Below are 20,215 nucleotides of genomic sequence, written 5' to 3' on the forward strand. Positions count from 1 at the left end.
TAGATGTGACTACATTTCGAGTGGAGTTCAACTGTGGCAAATTCATTTGAATGAGTGTGATTTAGAAAGACACACACCTCTCAGAAAAGGTCTAACAGCTGAAAATGCATTTAAGAGCAAAAACCAAGTCCTGAGGTCAAGATAACTGCCTGTAGAGCTCAGTGACAGACTTGTGTTAAGGCAATGATCTAGGGAAGAGTTCAGAAAAAAATCTGCTGCATTGAAGGTTGACAGAAGCATGTAGCCTCCATTATCCCTAATGGAAGACGACTGGAACAACTAGGACTCTAGAAAATGTCCATCCAAGCTGACAGAGCTTGAGAGGTGAAAAGGTGAGGCAAAGAATGGCAGATAATTGACAAATGCAGACGTGCAAAGCTTGTCACATCAGACCCAAAAAGACTTGAGGCTGTAAAGCTGCTTCAACTATGTACTGAGTTTAGGGTATGAATACTTATGCAATGTACTTATTTCAGTGTTTTATATTTATTACATTTGTAAAATTTGCAAATCTGGTTTTTGCTTTGTCATTATTATGGTGTATGGACTTAAAACTAATTTTAAGCAGTTTAACACAATGCTGCAGCAAAACAAAATGTGAATACTTTTGCAAGGCACTGTATATATGTGTATTTTCTTATTCTCATCTTGTTGTTGTCTCTGTGTACTGGAAGCTAATGACACTGAAACAAATTCCTTGTATGCACAAGCATACTTTTCTGATTCTATATGAAGAGAAATCCTGAAATGTTTTCCTCAAAAAGCATAATTTCTTTACGACTAAAGAGAGAAAGACATGAACATCTTGGATGACAAGGGGATGAGTATATTATCTGGACATTTTTGTTCTGGAAGTGAACTTCTCCTTTAATGAAGTTCTCACTATCAACTTGGATTCTGAAAATGTTTTGGAAGAGATGTTGTTTGTGATTTTTCTTTATGATTTCTCACCGGAGCACTGCATGCCCTGTCTAAAGAGGCCCTTGAGCAGCCGGAAGCAGTGCTGGCAGACTGTGGGTTTGGTGTAGGTGTGAATGTGGAAGGTGTGCGGGACGCGCGGCTGGGCCTCCTTCCCCTCCGGCAGCCCCACAGACACCGGGACGTCAGCCCAGGACGGCGGTCTCGAGCGTGATGGCTTCGACAGGCTGATCTAAGGGACAAAACAAACATTTTCAGAGAGCATTTCAATCAACTCGTACTGTAGAAAAGTGAGTGTGGGTTTGGATCGTCACCTCCTCCAGACTCCCGCCTGTGTGATTGGAGAGCGTCGAGCTTCGTGGTCGTCCAGGAGGAAACAAAGACAGGCTCGGGCCGCAGCGGCGATACACACGAGAGCAGTCATTGGGCAACTTAAACGCACATCGCTTGTGGAAATCCAGACCGCAGCCTGCAGAGAGAAAGCCAAAGAAAAGACTTCACTTTTTAGATTTTAAAAAACTTTAACCAACATAATGCAACACAAATAATGCCAAACATGTCATTGAGATTATGCAAAAAACTATTGCTCTATACAGATAATAGTATAAGCCTATAACTCCTAGAATGCTCCTAGAATTAATGGGACAGCCAAAAATGATTGTCTACCATTAGATTTAGGCGTGCAACATTTTTTTTTGTGTGCCACCCTTACATTCTTATTGGCCTCTTTCGGCCACTCTATAAAAAAAATCCTGGAGGTGCCACTGACTGTAGATGGCATTTAAATAAATGTTTATAAATAAATGATAAATATACAGTACAATTTTATTTGTATTATGCAATAAAATAAATGCAATATTTAATTATGCAATAAAATAAATGCAAATATTGAACATAAGACCTAATAGAAGTGCATATATTAAGTAATTTTGTAAAAACAAATTAGCAATTAGGCAATAAATATTTTTGAATAGTTTCTGGATTATGCTGTTAATGTCATAAAAACTACTATATATATATATTTATAAATGATAAATGAACTATAAATATTGAATAATAAATATACTGTTACAAACCAAGCAAAAGAAATGACAGATTTTAAATAATATAATTAATATCAACAAACAATAAATCTAAATATTAGAATAAATATTAAATTATAAACAAATAAAAAAGACATAACACAATTAATATACTGTTTTAAACAACATAATGCAACAAAACTGTCAGTATTTTGTCCTGTCCTGTTCTGTTTTCCCAGTGTTTTCCCCCCTCTGTTTCTATTTTATATGGTTTAATCCTCGTTCTCCCCCTTTTGGTTTAGTCTTATTTGGTTTAGTCTATGCCCATATTTGTATTTCCCCCTCGTCATCTTGTTATCTCGTTTGTTACCACGCCTTGTTTCGTGTATTTAAGTGTGTCTGATCACGCCCAGCTGTCCGTCGTTGATGTTACATGTTCCCGTGTAATGCTCCAGGTTTTTGTTTAGTGATGGGAAAATGAAGCTTTTCGAAGCACCGAGGCTTTCCCCTCAACTGTATCGTAAAAAGGTTCAACATGTTGAACACTAATGACATCTTGTGGACAAAGGTGGGAAAAGTTGCTTTCGCGTACCAGATCTTACAGCGATTTTGGACAGTTTCATTAAACACATCTATTTTTGCTATGTCAGAAAAACAGTAATTTTACTCGAATTGATCTGTAAATAAACGTTTTAATAAAAAATATACAAGTATAAGCATGGTTCATGTAGGCATATATGTTCAAAGTAAATTAAGAATAATTTTGACTAATATTAATTAGAAGTGCTTGTAAAGCAAGGATAACTACAAAATGAATATGCACAAAACTACACATGTACATATCAGTCGTATTATGATTTATTCTTAACAAAAAGTGAATGACACTTGATACTTGCACAAGGGGTTCGCGTTATTTGAATCAGAATATGAAGCAGTCACGTGGTTGTGTTCGAAAATGAAGCTTCGGACGTCACAGGTCACGTGGTTATGGACGAAACGAATCAAGCTCCGGTACAGTGCTTCACTGTGAGATGTTTCGTTTTTTTGATACAAGCTTCGAAGCTTCGGTGTCAAACGTCACATCACTATTTTTGTTTGTTTGCTATTATAATCAGTGTTTTATTTAATAAACTTATATATTTTCATTTACTCCGGTTCTCCTCATCCATCTCCACTCCTCAACCCCGCCTGACTGTGACAAAAACATCATGCAATAAACTAAGCAAAAAAATAAATAAAATAATGAATGGTATAAAAATTGAAAATTACATAAACATTTACAAATTACAATACATATACAGTCAAACCAAAATGTATTCAGACACCTTCAACATTGCTCACATTATCACAGTTTATGTGCTATATAAAATATGACAAGAACTCAAGAGTCAGAACAAAATCATCTTGATAATGTCAGCTAACTTATAGATAGAATGGTATGGTATATAACAAAACATAGTCAGGTCAAATTGTCAATTTATTTATTTTTTTGTCCCAATTGTTTTACTGGTAATCCACTGCACAAATAATTTTTGGGTATAATATGTCACAGTCTCCTTTTTTTCTATTCTCACTTACATGAATGATCTATAGTGTCCTGCACCCACTTGTAAAAAAAAAAAAAATGAAAAATGATATCTGGTGTCTGAATATTCTTGGTTTGACTGTTAATACTAAGATAACCAAACAAAAGCAATTTACCAATAAAACATTTTTTTTTATTATTAAATTTTATTGCATTTGAAGTGTTCAATTCAGCCGTACCTTCACATTTCAGGCCCTGCCGGACAAGTCCCCATAACATCTCACCACAGTAGTGACAAAACGTAGGTGTGCGATACGAATGGACGACCAGAGAATGGGGGCGGTACTTTGTCTCCGTCACTGAAGCCGTTCCTACAGGAATCAACATGATTGACAGCTGTCAGCATCATCTGCAGTGATTAATAATGCTAATATAGACCGGATGGTGTGTGTGTGTGTGTGTGTGTGTGTGTGTGTGTGTGTGTGTGTGTGTGTGTGTGTGTGTGTGTGTGTGTGTGTGTGTGTGTGTGTTGACTGACCAGCGAGCACCACCTCCAGCAGATCTCCGTCCCGTATGTCGTGTTTTTCAGAGAGTCTCTGTAAGATCTGCTCTGTGTTTGGCTCATGTCTGAATAAAAGCAGCTTCTCTCCAAGACCCACGACACTGCACTCTGGAGCCTTAAACACGCACAGAGAGTAGTTATAAAAGTAAAACTAAATATAAGCATTATGTGAAATATAATAATGCAGCAAAAGTAATACCAAACGTTGTTATAGACAGAAAGCAAGCAAACAAAAACATAAATAAATACAAAGTGTAAATAATATTTTAAATCATATAATTTAGATTCTATTAAATAATAATAAATAAGTAATAAAATAAAATTATTTAAATAAATATAGCTGCAAGCAGAAATGACTGGGGTTAAGTCCATATGAAAAAACATTATGTAGCAAAAAGTCTTTTTTGCAAATACAGATAATCTTCTATAGAAATATTATGTTTTGCAATGTTTATGACTCTTATAGAGCCAGCTGTGGTCCAGTCTCCTTAGAACTTTGCATGCTTGTTTAGAGTCACCTGTCACATGTGCTCACCAGGTTTTGTGAAGTTTTGAGTTTTCCTTAGGCTTTATAGGATTTTGGATAAATTTGGAGAGGCCCCCTTTTTTAAACTAGCCCATTAGAGCTTCCCAAAGAGTAAATTTCAACATTTCTTTGATAATTACTGACCTAGAGAGTCCAGATAATTGTGCTGCCACAATTCCACAATTCCAGATCGAGCAAAAAACCTAGGACTAGTTTGCAAATGTAGGTTTTTACATCTTCTCAATCATGTAACCAACAATTTGATTGACAGCAGCGGTTCTAAATGCAAAGTTGTCCGTAATGAGGAGTTCTATCATATGATAAAAACATCATGTGTATGCTATGCCCAATTTTTACCCTTGAAAAAAGTGCTGTTGCCCCCCAATGGAAGATTATTTACAAATTTCTTTTATACTCTTTATTTTTAGGACTGCCTTCATTAAAATGGCTATGACTTTTGAATGGAATGAGATATCTTCACCAAACTCACAACATGCATGTAAGAGCTGAATCTGTTGTAGAGCTTGTCCACTTGGTGGCACTATAAAGGGGGGGGGGGGGGTTTCGTACAAATTGGCCTATGTTAACCATGTCTAATACTTGCTCAAACTTCATCAGCCAATGGCCGCCATGTTTTTGTGAAATTAGCAAATGTCTTTATAGACACTTCAGGCACTTTGGACCAGGTATATACATTTTTATGTTTGTTTTTTCACTCTTATAGCACTATCAAGAAAGACTGGATGACCAATAATTTTCTACTATTAAATTCAGATAAGACCGAGATATTACTTATTGGACCAAAAAACAATACACAGAATCCCTTAAACTGCAATTTGCAACTAGACGGATGTACTGTTATTTCCTCTACAGTCAAAAATCTGGGTGTTATATTAGACAGCAACCTGGCTTTTGAAAATCATATTTCTCATGTTACAAAAACAGCATTCTTCCATCTTAGAAACATTGCTAAGCTACGGAACATGTTACCTGTTTCTGATGCAGAAAAGTTAGTCCATGCATTCATGACGTCTAGACTGGACTATTGTAATGCACTACTAGGTGGCTGTCCTGCTTCTTCAATAAATAAGCTACAGGTAGTCCAAAATGCAGCTGCTAGACTCCTTACCAGATTGAGAAAATATGATCATATTACCCCAATTTTACGGTCTCTACACTGGCTGCCTATTAGGTTCCGTATCACTTACAAAATATTACTTCTTACCTATAAGGCCCTTAATGGTTTAGCTCCTGCATACCTAACTAGTCTCCTACTACGCTACAATCCCTCACGCTCCCTAAGGTCGCAAAACTCTCGACTTTTAGCAGTCCCTAGGATAGCAAAGTCCACTAAAGCAGGGAGAGCCTTTTCACATTTGGCTCCCAAACTCTGGAATAGCCTTCCTGATGACGTTTGGGGTTCACACACACTCTGTATGTTTAAATCTAGATTAAAGACTCATCTATTTAGCCAAGCATTCACATAATGTATCTCATAATGTTGTAATTCAGTTACATCTGATCAAATGCACATCAACATTCTTCAGCTTGGGCTAAACACATAATTTTTGCTTGGATGGAACAGCAGCTACGCTAATTATTTCTCTATTTTTTTCTCTGTTTCTGCCACGGGATTTCCATCCCATGGTAACTAGGAATTACACAAGATTCAGCCTGGATTCAGAATACCCAAGAAGAGATGATGCCGACCCCTCAGAGGACCGCAGATGATGCCAGCCTTGAAACAACATACAGCACTACACAATTTTTCTACAAGTTTGATTGCAACACATAATCATTACTATTAGTTTTCATCATCTGTTTTTGATTACACCATTACTGTTTTTAATATTTATACCATATGTACAGTACATCGACTTAACATGCAGTAGTCACCACTAATAAGCTACTAAACATATTGTCGTAGCCTACATTTTTTGTACAGCTGCTTTGCAATGATTTGTATTGTGAAAAGCGCTATACAAATAAACTTGAATTGAATTGAATTGAATTGAATTATCAAGTGGCCAAGCTCTGCATTTTTTGTCCTGCAGCCTCAGATTGGGCTCTTACATAAGTGTTCTGAGTTTGGCGAATATATCTCATTCCTTTCAGGAGTTATATGCAATTTTACTAAAAGTGGCCCTGCCCCTTCCAAACGTTTTGCTGTCCCCTGCACTGGTTTGGTTCCGATCGGCTGAAAAACCTAGGACTAGTATGCAAACATGTTTTGCAAAAAATGCATAATACTCAAATTTCACCAGGATTACGATTGAATCTGAGGCATGAGCCAAGGATTCTAAAGACACAAGACGCTTGAGCCTGCAACTGATGGTTTAGAAGTTATGAGCGATTTCATATTTTAGATTGCTGTAGTGCCCCCGTCAGGCCAATTGGGGTGAGCTTTGGTGACGTTGCTGGCGGTGTGAGTACTACCATACCTCAAATATTCAAGTCTCTACGACTTACGGTTCGATCTGCACGATTAGTTTCATGTGGAGACTGCTGATCCTTGGCCATTCTAACAATTACAATAGGGTTTCAGCGTTGTACACTTAAACCCTCATCATAAAACAATAATATACAGTCTTAATGCAACAAATGTAATACCAATCGTTATGTTTAAAATGAACAAACAAGCACCATCTCTTGACACATGATCAAACACTCTGCTGAGTACAGAAACCCTTTATTATGTCTATTCACTTCTATAGTGCATTTCTCAGGGTGAAAATAAAACCATCTAATATAATCACAACCACACACTCACACTGACACATGCTGGGCACAAACAAATGCTACTTTAAGAAACGCAGTGAGTGTGTGTCTGAAGCCGCAGCTCTAATCATGATCATCAGATGAGGGTGAAAAAGTGGGTCAGATCACGATGGCACTGCGGCGGCTAAACAGATGCATAACTCGCATGCTGATGTTCTTAAAAGTCAATCATTCGCATTTCCAAAAAAAAAAAAACGGATGTGAGTCAAACCGAGACTCCTCAATAACTCACACCTGATATACAGTCCAAATTCTTTGAACGCTGAACACATAGACTGCATTTAAAACATCGTATTTAAATAGTAACATTTAAATCGTATTAATTGTACAGTATTTTTTAGCTAACAATATTGAGACTTCAAAGTCAGAAGTGCTTTTGTAAGGCAAATATAAATTGTTTACACACCTAAAAAATGTAAATGAATTAAACATGCTTTAATGAATAATTTTTTATTTATGTATTAAAAATGTGAATTGCAGCACTAGGAGGCAGACTTTCAATGTCAGCTTTAAAGTGTGCAATTGCAGTGTTATTATTATTTTTTGGGGGGAAATATGATCCAATAATAATCCTATTTTTTGTTTAACATCTACTCAAGTGGTACTTTGCAAACATTATAATCCACCTTATTTTTCACGTAAGAGCGGCATTTGTAAATTTAATGGGTCTGTCTTCCAGGCTCCTTCTCGTCTAGCAATTTTTAGCTGTACAAAACAGCTCGTTTTGCTGCTTGATATTACAAATGCATTATCTTAATTCTGAACACACCGGTTTGTAGTGCAAACAGTTTTACCTTTTACTAATTCTCACACATTTGGAGAAAAAGGCTTTTTTCCGTGCTGAAAAATAGACCTTCATTAGTTAGATACCTGCACAGTATTCACTGCTTCATGGTTTCGCCACAGTACTTTCTTTGTAAGTTAGGCCTTCCTCTTCCACATCAGCTTCAAACAACATTTAACTTCCTGTTGAAGACTAAATACTGAGAACCTCACCAAATACACTCACTCTCAACCCTAAATGCATGACAAACTGACAAAACACGAAACTAAAAGCAGAACTTAAAGGAAAAAAAACTGGTTTGCATATGATATATTATCGATAAGGTTTTCAAGTGTTAAACCCACTTGAAAGGTCTGAAAACTTGACAAACACAAACACATGATCAGCCTCTGTTACACCCGGCTCTGCGCGTCGCTCTCAGGCTGGTCAGGGTGTCGCTTTGTTGTGGTGCTGTGCAGGTGTTAGGTGTTTACCTCGTTCTCACATTACTGGAGCTCATGGATACACTCAGGAAGAACTTTCTCAAAATAAAGTGTGGGAAATGCATCACATATCGTACAACTTTGTGTCCACCTGCAATAAAGTCGTTTCCCTGACTGCACACATACATCACAGAGACGTCTATTTGACATCTGCATTTACATCTGGAGGATGTATTTTATTAGAGTGTTTGTTCATCTGCAATACATCTTTAGAATGTCTGGTGTAAAATAAATGCCTTGATAGCACAAGCACATCTCTGAGACGTCTATTTGACGTCTACATTTACATTTGCAAAACTCATCTGCAATACGTGTATTGGACGTTTCCTATCAGATGTCGAATAGATGGCTATTAGATGTCTTTAAGATGTTTATGATTTAGAATGGATGTAAAACTGACATCTTACAGATGTCTGCCAGACATTTGTACGCACACAGCAGATACTTTCCAGATCAAAAGATCTTTAACAGACATCTTGCAGATGTACGTGAGCTATCTGGGTGTCTATTAGACGTCTTTAAGATGTTTATGAATTAGAATGGATGTAAAACTTACATCTTACAGACATCTGTCAGATGTTTGTACACAGCAGATGCTTTCCAGATCAAGAGATCTTTAACAGACATCTTGCAGATGTACGTGAGATATCTGGGTGTCTATTAGACGTCTTTAAGATGTTTATGAATTAGAATGGATGTAAAACTGACATCTTACAGATGTCTGCCAGACATTTGTACGCACACAGCAGATACTTTCCAGATCAAAAGATCTTTAACAGACATCTTGCAGATGTACGTGAGCTATCTGGGTGTCTATTAGACGTCTTTAAGATGTTTATGAATTAGAATGGATGTAAAACTTACATCTTACAGACATCTGTCAGATGTTTGTACACAGCAGATGCTTTCCAGATCAAGAGATCTTTAACAGACATCTTGCAGATGTACGTGAGATATCTGGGTGTCTATTAGACATCTTTAAGATGTTTATGAATTAGAATGGATGTAAAACTGACATCTTACAGATGTCTGCCAGACATTTGTACGCACACAGCAGATACTTTCCAGATCAAAAGATCTTTAACAGACATCTTGCAGATGTACGTGAGCTATCTGGGTGTCTATTAGACGTCTTTAAGATGTTTATGAATTAGAATGGATGTAAAACTTACATCTTACAGACATCTGTCAGATGTTTGTACACAGCAGATGCTTTCCAGATCAAGAGATCTTTAACAGACATCTTGCAGATGTACGTGAGCTATCTGGGTGTCTATTAGACGTCTTTAAGATGTTTATGAATTAGAATGGATGTAAAACTGACATCTTACAGATGTCTGCCAGACATTTGTACGCACACAGCAGATACTTTCCAGATCAAAAGATCTTTAACAGACATCTTGCAGATGTACGTGAGCTATCTGGGTGTCTATTAGATGTCTTTAAGATGTTTATGAATTAGAATGGATGTAAAACTTACATCTTACAGACATCTGTCAGATGTTTGTACACAGCAGATGCTTTCCAGATCAAGAGATCTTTAACAGACATCTTGCAGATGTACGTGAGCTATCTGGGTGTCTATTAGACGTCTTTAAGATGTTTATGAATTAGAATGGATGTAAAACTGACATCTTACAGATGTCTGCCAGACATTTGTACGCACACAGCAGATACTTTCCAGATCAAAAGATCTTTAACAGACATCTTGCAGATGTACGTGAGCTATCTGGGTGTCTATTAGACGTCTTTAAGATGTTTATGAATTAGAATGGATGTAAAACTGACATCTTACAGATGTCTGCCAGACATTTGTACGCACACAGCAGATACTTTCCAGATCAAAAGATCTTTAACAGACATCTTGCAGATGTACGTGAGCTATCTGGATGTCTATTAGACGTCTTTAAGATGTTTATGAATTAGAATGGATGTAAAACTTACATCTTACAGACATCTGTCAGATGTTTGTACACAGCAGATGCTTTCCAGATCAAGAGATCTTTAACAGACATCTTGCAGATGTACGTGAGATATCTGGGTGTCTATTAGACGTCTTTAAGATGTTTATGAATTAGAATGGATGTAAAACTGACATCTTACAGATGTCTGCCAGACATTTGTACGCACACAGCAGATACTTTCCAGATCAAAAGATCTTTAACAGACATCTTGCAGATGTACGTGAGCTATCTGGGTGTCTATTAGACGTCTTTAAGATGTTTATGAATTAGAATGGATGTAAAACTTACATCTTACAGACATCTGTCAGATGTTTGTACACAGCAGATGCTTTCCAGATCAAGAGATCTTTAACAGACATCTTGCAGATGTACGTGAGCTATCTGGGTGTCTATTAGACGTCTTTAAGATGTTTATGAATTAGAATGGATGTAAAACTTACATCTTACAGACATCTGTCAGATGTTTGTACACAGCAGATACTTTCCAGATCAAAAGATCTTTAACAGACATCTTGCAGATGTACGTGAGCTATCTGAGTGTCTATTAGACGTCTTTAAGATGTTTATGAATTAGAATGGATGTAAAACTTACATCTTACAGACATCTGTCAGATGTTTGTACACAGCAGATGCTTTCCAGATCAAGAGATCTTTAACAGACATCTTGCAGATGTACGTGAGCTATCTGGGTGTCTATTAGACGTCTTTAAGATGTTTATGAATTAGAATGGATGTAAAACTTACATCTTACAGACATCTGTCAGATGTTTGTACACAGCAGATGCTTTCCAGATCAAGAGATCTTTAACAGACATCTTGCAGATGTACGTGAGCTATCTGGGTGTCTATTAGACGTCTTTAAGATGTTTATGAATTAGAATGGATGTAAAACTTGCATCTTACAGACATCTGTCAGATGTTTGTACACAGCAGATGCTTTCCAGATCAAGAGATCTTTAACAGACATCATGCAGAAGTATGTGTGCTAGACATCTAATAGACGTCTATTTGACATCTTATAGGAAACGTCTAATAGACCTATTGTGGATGAGCAAACTACGTCTTGCAGATGTCAAATAGACGTCTCCGAGATGTCAGGTCTGTAATATCACTGTCAACTTATTTTGAAACACGGAAGTAAACTGTCCATATGCCAGACATTGAATAAATTAGCCGCTACATAACTAGAATAATCGGTGTGAAAAACCACTGGAAACGATTCAATGCACGAGTGAACTGTGCGAATGATTCAAATTGACTCGCCAATCAACTTTAGCCCATTTGAACAATTGAAAAGTAAAAAAAGCATTTATAAGTCATAGTATTATCTACCTTATTTTGAAACGCGGAAGTCAGCTGTCAATATGCCAAATATCCTATACATTAGCTGCTATATAACTAGCAGAATCGATGTGAGAAACTGCTGGAAATGATTCAAAGCACCAGCGCACTGTCCAAATAAATCAAATTGACTCGTCCTCAACTTTAGTTCGTTTTAATGATTCAAAAGTGACAGACAATGATTTATTAGTAATAGTATTGTCCACCTTATTTTGAAACGCAGAGGTATACTGTCAGTATGCCCGACATCAGATGCTGGGAATTATTTAGTGCATGAGTGAACTGTCCGAATGAATCTAAATAAATCGCTAACAACAGACCGTTTAAATGATTCAAAAGATTAGCTAATCTGGCATAGCCCTGTTTTTAAAACCAGGCTGGTTGACCAGCTAATACCAAACAACCAGCCTAGGCTAGTTTTAGCAGTTTTTTTTTCTCACCAGGGTAGCTGATAAAAAAAAATAACATGACTGGTGAAACATTGTCAGGTAAAAATTATTCTCAGGTTGTTACTGTACTGTAAACTCCATTGACAGGCAGGGATTTATCAGTAAAAGTATTTTCTACTTTTTAAAAAAAGCAGAAGTAAACTATCAATATGCCAGAGATCCGAAACGAGTCGCTATACAACAAAAGAATCAATCGGTGGAAACGATTCAGTGCCTAAATGAACCAAATTGACTAGGCAACAATTTCAGACCAATTTGTTTAACTAATTCGATCAGAAGTGATTCATTTTCTAATCACACATTGCCTGATTATTGACAGCGGATTGAAAACACAAGACATGATTGATTAAATATTGTCAAGTAAAAAATTATTCTCGGGACAGGGTCAACTATCCCTGCTGAAAAAAACCCCAGCTAAAACCAGCCTAGACTGGTTGGCTGGTCTTTAAGATGGAAGTAGCTGGTTTTAGCTGGTCTCCCAGCCTGACCAGGCTTTTTTTCTTTTTTTTTTTAAAAAAAAGGGTAACATATTTTCTTCCAAAGTGTGAGTCATTTGATTAGACATTTCATCCAATATTCTTCCCGTAAGAGCAGGTGCAGCCATTGGTAAATTTTATGGGTCTAATTTACGGTCTAATCTGCTTCCAGCTAATTTTAGCTGTTTTCCAGCTATTTTTATTTTTCAGTTTTGCTGCTTGATATTGCAAATTGGTGTGTCATCATATGATGTATCATATTATTTTAATGTAATATCTTAATTATGAGCACACTGGTTTGTAGTTCTGTTTTAGTGTTTACTGCATGTTGTTATTCTTAGCTCACTATAGTGATACTGTTACTTCCGCGTTGAAGAATAAGGAGAATGCATACAAAAATGGCAGGAAGTTCAAAATTTTAAATACATATTTAAAATTAAAATTTTTATATAACTATATTTCTGAGATAACTAAAATTAAACATGTAATGAGCTTAAGTAAAAATATTGTGTACTACTAACATTTATCGTAGAATATGTATACTATTTATAGAAAATAGTAGGTAAAGTATGCAGGAAGCATATGTCTCTAATGAATATGAATGATGTTAGGTGTTGTTAGCATTCATGTGTTTGTGTATGCATTGGAGTGTTTACAATGAAGGTCTGTGTTTGTGTGTGTCAGAGAAACGATCCTGTCTCACTGCAGTAGAAACGGCACCATAAGAAGGTCAAGCTGAGAAAAAGGTGTGTGAGTGAGTGTTAGGGGAAGAGTCTGTGGTTGGAAAGTTACATGCAGATGCTGTGAACCACAGCGGACAAACAGAGCGGCTGAAGGAGGGCTAAGAGACTGATGAGTGTGTTAGTGTGAATGTTTGAGTAGCACCTAATTCAGTGGCGTCTTCACACAACCTCTTTAACTTCCGCTTCTTTCATGGCACAGAGGTGAGAATTCTTCAAATAATTTTTTCAAATGGTTTAAATTGAAAATGGAACACAAAAGGACAAAACCCAAAGACGAGCATTACTCTTGAATATACTGACTGTTTCGCAAAGCGGCAGCCTAGCGACCACCTAGTAAAGGCACAGCAATCTTTTAAAAAATTTCTGAGCACCTTAGCGACAGCATAGCAAAAGCTTAGCAACTTCCCAGAGCAACCTGGCAGCTACAAGGCAATGTGCTAAAAATCACTTTAAGAACCTTAGCAACAACCTAGCAGCCACCCAAAACACAACAAATAAATTGTAGAGCAATCACCCATAACAAACAAAACTAAGCACAGCTATCGGTTGAAAAAATCACTCTGAGTTTTTTAGCGACCACGTGGCAACAGTCTAGCAACCACCCTGAACAACCTGGCAACTGGCAATCTGCTAAAACTAATCTGAGCAGTTTAGCTACTGCATAGCAACAGCCTAGCAACCACCTGTAACAACTTTTTAACCACACATCAACATACAACACAACCTGATCGCTTTGAGCACCTTAGTTACTGCATAGTAAAAACCTAGCAACCACTCATAACAACATAGTAACTGCACAGCAATCTGTTAAAAATAATCGGATCAATTTAGCAATTGCATATCAACTGCCTAGCAACCACCCACAACAAATGAAACTACACACAACCTGTTAAATCACTCTAAGCAACTTAGCAACCACATAGAAACAGTCTAGGAACAACCCAGAACAATCTGACATCTACACTGCAGTCTGCTAAAAATCACTCTGAGCACCTTGGCGACCACATAGCAACAGCCTAGCAACCATGAAGTACAACCTGGCAACTGTCAACCACACAGAACAATCTGGCAACTACATGGCAATCTGCTCAAAATCAGCGACCAAATAGCAACAACATAGCAACCACCAAAAAAAATCTGGCAACTACACACAATCTAAAAATTTTACTTACACTGCAATCTACTAAAAATCACCCTTAGTACATTAACAACCACACAGCAACAGCCTAGCAACTAACCACAGCAAAGGAAACTGCACAGCAATCTTTTAAAATCACTCTGAGCACCTTAGCAACCACATAGCAACAGTATAGCAACCACCCAAAACGAACAAAACTACACAGCAACCCTTTTAAAATCCTTCAGAGCTTTTTAGTGACCACATAGCAACACCCTAGCAACCACCCAGAACAACCTGGCAACTGGCAATCTGCTAAAACACTCTGAGCAACTTACCACCCACACAGCAACAGCCTAGCAACCACTCAGTAGGTATGTTCTGATGCTAGTTCAAAATGGTCCTTAGCTGGTTTATGCTGGTCCTTCGCTAGAGTGAAACCAGCATCAAGACCTACCTAACCAGCATATGCTGCTCTTTTCAACAGGGAAAAATAACCTGCACAGAGATCTGCTACAAAACACTCTGACTGAACAACCTCAGCAACCACAAAGAATAACCTGACAACTGGCGATCTGCTTAAACTACTCAGAGAAACCTAGCAACAGCCTAGCAACCACCTAAAAGAACCCCTGATTAAAAAAAAATTATATATTAATAGTCAATATTCATGTACTTTACAACCTGTCGAAGGTAAACTCAAACTGCATGTTTGTTTTTAGGCAACACTACCACCACTAACAATGAAATGATTAAAGGTTTTTTAGAAGATACAGAATTTTGGACGAATCTGTGGGTCTGGCTGATGTTTCTCTTTAAAACTAAAAGGCAATGAAAAGGTGCTTTTGTTGTTGGAGAGAAAACCAATAGTCCAGTCGTCTGTGTGTTACAGTGGTTTGTATGGATTGTCTGTGTGTGCCCTTGACCTTTTGACTGTGAAAAGCAGCCTTCATTGAAGTCATTGTCAGTAAAGCTATTATATCAGAGTGGGTGTTTAACCGACAAGACATGAATGTGCAAAGATGTACAGAAATAGTTGACCAAATATGTGAATTCTGTCATCACCAGATTTGACATATTTGTGTGACGTGTCTTGACACACCATATTTGAACATGTATGATGAAGAAAATAGTTCATTTCAACATTCGACATAATCAGTGCTGGGTAATCAGTAACTGATTACATACAGATTACAAATTACAGATTACAAAATGTAGGTACTTGAAATTAAAGTATATTGCATTTTAAAATGCTCATAATCAGATTACAGTTACTTTTTATGGATTACATGATTACATTACATATGCAGGGATTCACAAACTTTTTTGTCATCCAAACACCTATGACATTAAAAAGTAACATGCAGGTAAACAAATAAATTATTTGTATTTTACTCAAGCACACCCAGAAGTAGTAGTAGTCAGAAAACACCGAGTAACCTAGATTTCATTACTAACTACAATTTTCATCATGTAATCTGTAATCCGTCACAGATTACATTTGTAAGTAATCCACCCAGCACTGATTAAAAACATCAAGTGTTGAACTTCTGCAGTACCTTTTTCTCAATGATTTCGGCTGCGAGATGTTTTGCTTGCTGGAAGCTGAGGCGTCCCTCAGCGATCCGTACGTCCTCTTTGAGGAGCCCGATCTGAAAGTGGACACGTATGGGCCCCTGTGCAGAGGATTCAGGCCCCATGGACATCTGAGAGAAAGAACCTGAGAGAAAGAGAAGAGTTAGAGCAGATCAAACGCCGTTCCTTCAGAGGATCACAGCTTCACCACGACTTCTTAGTGTTTCTCTTAGTGTCTTGTGGTTGTAGAAGTGTTTTATAGCGTTACTGCAATCATTTTTTTCATTTATGTATATATCATCGTCAATACGTTTTTAAAAGCTTCTGCATTTAAAGACCCCCCTAAAGGCTCCTTCAAGTGCAAGGCAACAACCGAAACTAGCTTTAACCTGCCTAGATTAACATTAAGATTAAAGCGAAATATAGTCAAGCTCAGAAAGAGGAACTTACCAGAGACATAGCTGCTGATGTCAACGCTTTTTGGGCGGTGGTTTGAGTTGGCAGCCATTTTCTTCACATTGGTGAGACTGAACTAGCACATTTCGCAGCCCCGTTTCAAGCGCTACAGCCGCTGCTCTGGTTTCCTTGTGCGAGCGCTTCAGCAGACAAACGACAGGCAGCTGAGACAGGAAGTTGACACTCAAACTTTAGAGCTTCTATATGTGAGAAGAGTGGGTCTGACTTGCTGCCCACCAAATACAAACTTTAAAGCTGTAGGAAACTCAAGGCAAATACGACAGTGCCAAGGGTCAATTTCACTTTAGTCTACACAAAGACTGTGTTGGGCAAATATGCATTGAATCTCTGAACTTTGTCTTGTGTTACAGAGATGCAACCCCGTTTAACAAAATATTACACAATTTCACAAGTTGTTGACACTCAAGTTTGACACCCAAGTTGTTGATTTAACACCCCGAGCAGATAGATAGATAGATAGATAGATAGATAGATAGATAGATAGATGGATAGATGGATAGATAGACGGACGGACGGACGGACGGACGGATAGATAGAATGACAGAGCGATCAATAGATAGATAGAACAATATACAGAATAAAAAAAATTGACAGACGGAACAATAGATAAACTATATGTCATTCTTTTTGTCTATAATAGATAGATAAACTGACTGACAGATGGGATAGACAAAAAGAATGATTGATAGATGGATATAAAGATGGATAAATTGACAGACAGAACAATAGATAGACAGAAAGAACAAAAAAAATTGATAGATGGATAGATAGATGAATACATAGTGGAAAGAACGATAGAAATAGAAATATATTGACAGATGGAAAAATAGATAAAACAAATGACAGAACGATCAGTAGATAGATAGACCGAATGAAAGGTAAATTGACAGACAAATGGAACAATAGACAGAGACAGATAGATAAACTGACTGACAGATGGAATAGTAGAGAGAAAGAATGATTGATAGATGGACCCAATGATGGACAGATGGAATTGACAGACAAATGGAATAGACAGAAAGAACGATATAATGATAAATTGATAAACATGGAACAATAGATAGAAAAAAATTGAAAAAGGCAGAACAATAGATGAATAGAACAATAGACAGATGATGAATTGATAGATGGATAGATAGAACAATAGATAGAACGATAGATACTGTAGATGGAACAAATTGATACTGTAGATTGAACAATATGTAGTAGAAAGAACGACAGATATACAGACAAATTGACAGACAGATGAAAGAATTGACAAATGAATGATAGAATAAATTGATAGATAGAACGATTGATACTGTAGATAGAACAATGCATAGTAGAAAGAACGATAGATCGATATATAGACAAATTGACAGACAGATGAAACAATTGACAAATAAATGATTGAATAAATTGATAGATGGATAGAACGATTGATACTGTAGATGGAACAATACATAGTAGAAAGAACAATAGATAGATAGACAGACAGACAAATTGACAGACAGATGGAACAATAGATAAATGAACGATAGAATTAATTGATAGATGGATAGATAGAAAGATAGATACTATAGATAGACACATAGTAGAAAGAACGATCAACAGATAGATCGATAGATAGATAGAAGAGTAGATAGACAAAAAAGATAGAACGATTGATGGATAGAATGCTAGATAGATAAATTGACAGACAGATGAAACAATTGACAAATAAATGATAGAATAAATTGATAGATGGATAGAACGATTGATACTGTAGATGGAAAAATACATAGTAGAAAGAACAATAGATAGATAGACAGACAGACAAATTGACAGACAGATGGAACAATAGATAAATGAACGATAGAATTAATTGATAGATGGATAGATAGAAAGATAGATACTATAGATAGACACATAGTAGAAAGAACGATCAACAGATAGATCGATAGATAGATAGAAGAGTAGATAGACAAAAAAGATAGAACGATTGATGGATAGAATGCTAGATAGATAAATTGACAGACAGACGGAACAATAGATAGATTGAAAGGATGATAGGATGATAAATAGATAGAGATAGAACAAAAGATAGACAGAACAATAGATACTAAACAATACATAAAAAGAACGATTAATAGATAAAACAATATATAAACTGACAGACAGATGGAATAGTAGACAAATAGATGGATAAAATGATAGACAAATTGACACAGATTGAACAATCGATAGACAAAAGAACGATAGAATGATAAATTGATAGATAGAACAATACATTCTAGAAAGAACGACAGACAGACAGATACTTTGGCTGTTAGGTCCAGTGTTGGGAAGTAACTAGTTACATGTAACGGAATTACGTAATTTAATTACAAAATAAATGTAACTGTAATTAGTTACAGTTACTAAAAAAAATTGTAATTAAATTACAGTTACTTCTGAAAAATTCCAGAGATTACAAACGGGATTACATCTGAATATTTTCACACACTCACCCCCACTTACAGATTTAATTGACTTCTTCAATAAATTGCATTGACTGCTTTAAAATGAGACACCAATGTTACAGGAGTTTATGACAGACAATAGGACACATGCTTATCCGATAACTCTAAACTTTCCTATTTGGGTTTATAAATAAACTTTATTTTTTAAGATTGCTTTTTCCAAGGCATTGTTAGATGCTTGTGTTTTCTGTCATAACTATGCAAACATTTAATTTCAAACCCAGTATCACAGCTATTAAACAATTTCTTATGATGCTATTTATGTTATGATCTTGTTATGACATAGTGTAACTGCGCTCATGGTGACCCTAGTTTGATTCCGTCTCGAGGTCCTTTGCCAATCCCGCTCCCCTCTCTCCCCCCAGCTCTTTCCTGTCCTCTCTCTACTGTACTATCACAATAAAAGGCATAAAAAGACTCCCCCAAAAAAGTAAAAAAGAAAAAAAAAGTCTGAAATTGTGGTGGCTGTGCTTTAAATTAAATTATTACACGGTATTGTGGAATGCTTAATTCTGATTGGTCAGTCACGACATTCAGGGCAACTTCAGTCAGTGCTATATGCTTGATATTTTTTCTTGGCGGAAGCTTTGTTTTTGGTAGCTAACAAATTATTAAAGCTTAATTCAATATTATGTGGACAACTTAATTCTGTCAATTTGTTTTATACAAACGCAGCTGCTGGCATTTTTTATTTTTATTTTTGTACACTGTAATGGATTATAAAATAACTAACAATAGTACTACTTCCTTAATTATTTATGTGGTGAAATGTTGTGTAATAAAACTGGTAAGACTGCACTGTATACCTAAAATGTCTAATGAACTTGCCGTTTGCTAGCAACTGATTTCTTCATGGAAGCTTTGCGTTCAAATATTTCACTCAGATCAGTGTTTCGTGTCTAATAATTTTGACCCAAACATATAAATAATCTATGAAGCAGTTGTTTAATAAGTGGGATAATGTTGTTGATAATGTAGCCAGTTGTTACCGCAAAA

The 20,215-nt window shown here is 36.5% G+C and overlaps 1 protein-coding gene across 1 annotated transcript in view; it reads right to left on the bottom strand.

Moving 5' to 3' along the window:
• Positions 1-16,398, bottom strand: part of prkd4 (protein kinase D4) — a 35,126-nt gene extending 18,728 nt beyond the window's left edge. Inside the window, exons 1-5 of the mRNA XM_073837424.1 lie at positions 16,247-16,398; positions 4,004-4,142; positions 3,705-3,836; positions 1,233-1,387; positions 952-1,150 (exon numbers count right to left, since the gene is read on the bottom strand). Of these exons, the coding sequence (XP_073693525.1) occupies positions 952-1,150; positions 1,233-1,387; positions 3,705-3,836; positions 4,004-4,142; positions 16,247-16,393 (772 nt within the window). The 5' untranslated portion in view covers positions 16,394-16,398. The remainder of the gene's footprint in view (positions 1-951; positions 1,151-1,232; positions 1,388-3,704; positions 3,837-4,003; positions 4,143-16,246) is intronic.
• Between the last annotated feature and the right edge of the window lie 3,817 nt (positions 16,399-20,215).

This window comes from Garra rufa, chromosome 3 (assembly GCF_049309525.1).
Source record: "Garra rufa chromosome 3, GarRuf1.0, whole genome shotgun sequence".
NCBI lineage: Eukaryota > Metazoa > Chordata > Actinopteri > Cypriniformes > Cyprinidae > Garra > Garra rufa.